This window comes from Rutidosis leptorrhynchoides, chromosome 4, assembly GCF_046630445.1.
Source record: "Rutidosis leptorrhynchoides isolate AG116_Rl617_1_P2 chromosome 4, CSIRO_AGI_Rlap_v1, whole genome shotgun sequence".
In the NCBI taxonomy this organism is placed as follows: Eukaryota; Viridiplantae; Streptophyta; class Magnoliopsida; order Asterales; family Asteraceae; genus Rutidosis; species Rutidosis leptorrhynchoides.
The window spans coordinates 40,393,603-40,399,568 of record NC_092336.1 but is presented as its reverse complement, the minus strand read 5'-3'; the positions used below and the strand labels follow the sequence as shown (position 1 = coordinate 40,399,568).

The following is a 5,966-nucleotide window of genomic DNA, read 5'->3' as shown; positions in this document are numbered from 1 at the left end:
TATAACAATTTACTTTATACTAACGACAGTACGACACCCACTTTCGCTAGCAAAATCTAATTAAATATTTTAAATTTTAAAAGCAGCTACATTAGGAAAGTTAGTAAGTGTTAGTATTATTTTGTGAATCATCAAATAATCAAATAAACAATAATTCTGGTAGCAATGTAACAGTTTTAATGCTCATACTATGTACAGATCAACTCATTCAATTGATTTTAATTGAATATAACGAAAAATCATATCTCTTATTGAAGATTTGATTCGAACATTCAATTCTAATTAAATAGGAGTATATTTATATACAAATTATATCGAATATATTAATTAATTAAGAATTATTTAGTTTCTACATATGCATACATTCAATTCAAATTTCTATAAAAGCAATTAATTAATATAAACGGCATTGAACACAAAATCTTAAGTATTAAACCGTGAATAAACATTCTATAAACAGATAGCATGTTTTTCGTGTATATATATACATGATGCAGCAGCTCATTGCTGTTTATCAGTCCACAAATTCTCTTATCTTCTTTTATCAAAAATCAAAATTATAATCATGTCATCATCATCAGCAGTTTATAATTTTTTTCCTTCAACTTCTTCTGTGCTCAGCATTGAGCTTTTTCTTTTTGTTATCACTTTTGTTTCAGTTTTTGCTTTTTTTCTTGCTCCTGGCGGTTTATCATGGTTCCTATCAAATCCTCGATCGAAAACCGCCATTCCTGGGCCCACAGGGTTCCCCATTTTGGGCCTTGTGTTCGCCTTTACGTCGTCTTTAACTCATAGAACTCTTGCTAAGCTTTCAACTGCTTTTAATGCTAAACCTCTCATGGCATTCTCAGTTGGGTTCACTCGGTTTATCATATCGAGTCAACCCGAAACCGCAAAGGAAATACTTTCAAGTTCCGCTTTTGCGGATCGTCCAGTTAAAGAGTCAGCGTACGAGTTGTTGTTTCATCGCGCTATGGGGTTCGCCCCGTACGGTGAATATTGGAGGAACTTGAGAAGAATCTCTGCAACCCATTTGTTTAGCCCAAAACGAGTGTCCGGTTTTGGAAAATTTAGGGAACATATTGGGCTTAAAATGGCCCAACAAGTTTCGGGATCCATGGAACAAAATGGGGTTGTGGAAGTGAAAAAGATTCTTCATTTCGCTTCGTTAAATAACGTAATGATGTCTGTGTTTGGTAGATGTTATGATGAGTTTGGTTTTGGTGATGGATATGAACTTGAGAAGCTTGTGAGTGAAGGGTATGAGCTGCTTGGTATCTTTAATTGGAGTGATCATTTTCCTTTAGTAAGTTGGTTTGATTTTCAAGGTGTTAGAAAAAGGTGTAAAGATTTGGTGTCCAAAGTTAATGTCTTTGTTGAAAAGATCATACAAGAACATCGCGAAAAACGGTCCGATAATGTAGCTAAAGTTGCAGAATCTGATGGTGATTTTGTTGATGTTTTGCTTGATCTTGAATCCAAAAACAAGTTCACTGATTCAGACATGATCGCCGTTCTTTGGGTACATACATAACTTTTCATATATTCTTGTTTATATATTAATTAACCCTTATGCTAAAATATAACATGTAGTGAAGTGTAAAGTAACCAGTGATGAAGTCATGCTCACATCATCATCGTAACGCACGAGTTTCCTAACTCATATGTACTAAGTTGATTTTTTTATGTGAACAGGAAATGATATTTAGGGGAACGGATACGGTGGCGATATTATTGGAGTGGATTCTAGCAAGAATGGTGTTACATCCTGATATTCAAGCAAAGGCGCAAGCTGAAATCGACAATGTTGTTGGTCCATCGCGATCTGTTTCTGATAACGATTTGCCTAATCTGCCTTATATCGAAGCAATTGTAAAAGAAACGTTGCGAGTTCACCCACCTGGACCGCTGCTATCATGGGCTCGTCTTGCGATACACGACACTCATGTTGGCCCACACATGGTTCCTGCTGGTACTATTGCCATGGTGAACATGTGGGCCATAACCCATGATGAGAAAGTGTGGTCCGAACCTGAATTGTTTAAACCGGAGAGGTTTATGGATGAGGATGTTGCGATTATGGGTTCGGATTTAAGGTTGGCTCCTTTTGGTGCTGGGAGAAGAGTTTGTCCTGGGAAAGCGATGGGTTTGGCTACCGTTGAACTTTGGTTGGCTCAATTGCTGCAGAAGTTTAAATGGGTTGCAAGTGATTCGGATTCGGTTGATTTGTCAGAGTGTTTGAAACTTTCATTGGAGATGAAGAAGCCGTTGATGTGCAAGGCTGTTGCAAGGGTTTGATGATGATGATTGAATTAAGTTCTGTCGTTTTGATTGATCTTTTTACTACTATTAAATAATTACGGGTCTAAGAATTTTGAATTTGAGAATTATCATGCATATTTTATAATATGTATCCTTCTTTTGATTTAACATAATTTAATTTAAATAAATTATTATTTTCTTTTCATAATCTTGTTAGTTTCATGAAGACATAATTACACGGATAATCCTTCTGGTTCGCCAAACATTTTGCGGATAGTCAAATCTTTTTATACATGGATAGTCCATTACTTTGCAACTCCTTCGTGGAAAGTCCAATCATTACGTCTCTGTTATATATTTCTGTTAATTACAAGTGATCTCACATTCCAGACACACGAGAGTATTTTAGTCATTTCAATTTCTTTTTCTCCTTTACTCTTTCAATTCATCATCACCTTCATCCCATTTATTCTTCCTTTAATTAAAAATCAATACGAAAACCCAACTTCTTCCCAATCAATCAATAATAAAATTGATTTCTCAAAAAAACATCTGCCATGACATTTACAAACGTCTGTCATTAGAGCTTGGTCTTCGCCAGAGTTGTACCACCTACAACGACTCCATTGGTGCTGTGGTACGACGACTCCATCGGCGTGGTGGTACAACGACTCCAAAGCAAATTTATTGAATGCTCTGATGGTGGAATAGTAGCTCAGGTTATCAGATCTTGAACTTCGGTCTGTGTTTGTGTTTGTTAATCTGAAATTGACCAATCGTAGTTCCATCGATAGTGAAATCGTAGTTATAATGTTAATTTGTTTGTAGTTACAGTGTTTATATGCAGAAGTCTATCGATTTTATTAATTTGTAAGTATAAATACACCAACTACATCTATTTTATTGCATTTTGGTTTTAAATTTTTTGTTTTTAATTGTGATATATATCGTAATTTTGATTTTGGGTTAATGAGATTAATATAGATTTACGTTTTGATATTTGCGTACAAGATGAAGATGAAGATGATGGAATTAAAAAGAAAAAAATAGATGTAAAATGACGAAAATACCCTTATGTGCATCTCATGTAGGGATGGCAATGGATCGGATATGGATCGGGTGAGGCCGTATCCATATCCATATCCATTTATTTTTTTTACTTTTCATCCATCCATATCCATATCCGTCGGGTGAAGTGGGTTAATGGATAATTATCCATATCCGTTTAAATTTATTTTATTTTTAACAATTATAAGCGGTGGTTCACTGTATACGATCAAAAGTAATATTTTTAATAGTTTATGCGACCGAAAGTCACATTTTACTAATCTATATAACAAATATTCAATAGATAACCTATTAAACGTTTAAAGATATCGACATGTAAGTTGCTTACTTTTAATTACATGGAATCACATTTGAACCACCAAAGTACGATAAATGCATTTGATTATTTAAACAAAACAAAATATAAGAAAAAAGTTATATTATTAGAAAAAATATAAAGAAAGATGAATATGAGTATAATTAATGAAATATCATTACATAAATGATACTAAATTGAGTGATAAATTTATTTATTTAGTTATTTCGGGTGAAAGCGGGTTCATCCATGGTTGAAATTTTTTCATCCACATCCATATCCATATCCATTTAGATCGTCCATATCCACGAATAATCGGGTGGATCGGATGGATATCTACTGGATCGGGTATCCATTGCCATCCCTAATCTCATGTGATATCATTTAACGTAAAAATAAACAAAGAGTTAATGATTTGACTATTCATGAAAATATGCAAACTAATGAACTAGTGTCAAAAAAATTGGACTATCCCCAAATTTTTTGACAAATTATAAGGACAACCTGGGTAATTTTGTTTATCATGAATGTGACTAGGTGTATATATATATATATATATATATATATATATATATATATATATATATATATATATATATATATATATATTATTAACTTCGGCATCCAACTTTATTTTTAACTGACTAATCCCAGGGTGACTCCTCGCTTTGCGAGCAGTCCGGAGTAATTGCAGGCGAACCTCCGTGATCATGAGAAAGAATAACTTTGTGAATGGCAAAAATCGAACCTTTAACCTCCACATTTGAAGGTTAGGGTCTTACCATGCCACCTGTAACATCCCACATTTTTCCGTTAATTTATTTTAATGCCAGTCTTTTTTTTATAGATAATATCTTTCGTTATCCAGATTCGTACCTTCCATTAACTAGCGTTTCAATAACTTCGTTATTTAATTATAACATCTCTCGTTTAGTCTAGCATTTTTAAAATAATTCGTTCGGTTAATTCACGCACCCGCTTTCATCATCCATTTCTAATCTAGCAATCAAACATCAAAACGAATTGTACTTTTGTGATCCTTGCATCATCCTCTTCAATTTGGTACCAATTTCATAGCTTGGGGTAAGCTTTTCAAAATCTCTAATTTTCATAATTTAGACCTTTAGACTTGAAATGGTGTTAATTAGTGTCTATGGCTCATTGTGATGTCGTGTATGTAATTTGTATGCTCGATCTTGTTATTTGGTGTAACTTGTAGTGACCCGAACTTTTCCATGTTTATATATATTAATTGAGATTGATATTTACATGATTAAATGTTTCCAACATGTTAAGCAATCAAACTTGTTAAGACTTGATTAATTGAAATATGTTTCATATAGACAATTGACCACCCAAGTTGACCGGCGATTCACGAACGTTAAAACTTGTAAAAACGACATGACGATATATATATATGGATATACATATGGTTAACATGAGATTATGATAAGTAAGTATCTCCATAAGTATATTAACAATGAGTTATATACATATAAACAAGACTACTAACTTAAGGATTTCGAAACGAGACATATATGTAACGATCTTAACAGCCAGAAGTTTGATAATAAAGAATAGCATGTTGGAAAAGCTCAGAAAAGTTGGAACTGGAAAACGGATTGAGCTAACCATGAAGGAGGCCAAGGACAAATACAAGGAGTAAACCCTATATTCAAAGAATCCAGATAATTCTGTATCCAATGAAATCTTTAGAGAAAACCATGCTCTATACTCATATTAAATCTTGTGGAAAATCTTTCTTCATCAACCTTCGATCTTAGAAATTCTGAAAATATCATCATAAATATCTTTGATATTTCTGAGGATATTTTCAAAACTCTTCTTATCCGAAATTGGTTATCTCTTCGTGTTATCTGTGTTACATCATAAAAGAAACTATTTTAGTTTCTAAATTCTAAAACCTTCGAGTAGAAAATATAAATGATTTTGAAGTAGTGTTGGGAACTGAAGCATGAGTTAGTATAATATAATGACATTTGATCAACGTGATTATATTACAGTAATTCATGCTGAGTTTCTAATAGAACGTGATAATTCACAGAACATATCGTCATCATGTGCCATTTACACGACTCTTACATTCTACCCAATCTCTAAACATATTAAGAACATATCTTCTTGATAGCTCTATCTTTCCGGATATTCTGGTAATTTATCAAATTAAGATCGTACCATTACGATTTTCTTCTTAGAACATTAACAATGTTCATTCCAAAATTCATATCTGCAAATTCTGGACCATTACAAGCGGTGCTTAATCACAAGAAGAAGAAACGAAAGGACAAAACTCTGAAATAGAAATTGGGGTATAAATCGC

The 5,966-nt window shown here is 33.2% G+C and overlaps 1 protein-coding gene across 1 annotated transcript; it reads left to right on the top strand.

Annotated features, from left to right (window-relative positions):
* The first annotated feature begins 565 nt into the window (after positions 1 to 565).
* Positions 566 to 2,298, top strand: LOC139843811 (cytochrome P450 78A5-like). The gene is made up of 2 exons (XM_071833968.1): positions 566 to 1,522; positions 1,696 to 2,298. The coding sequence occupies exons 1-2, from the start codon at positions 566 to 568 to the stop codon at positions 2,296 to 2,298; spliced, it is 1,560 nt and encodes a 519-aa protein (XP_071690069.1).
* The last annotated feature ends 3,668 nt before the right edge of the window (positions 2,299 to 5,966 follow it).

Coding starts and splice junctions, on each gene's coding strand:
- LOC139843811 (XM_071833968.1), top strand. CDS start 566: ATGTCATCATCATCAGCAGTTTATAATTTTTTTCCTTCAACTTCTTCT. Junction 1,523..1,695: donor ACATGATCGCCGTTCTTTGG/GTACATACATAA, acceptor TTATGTGAACAG/GAAATGATATTTAGGGGAAC.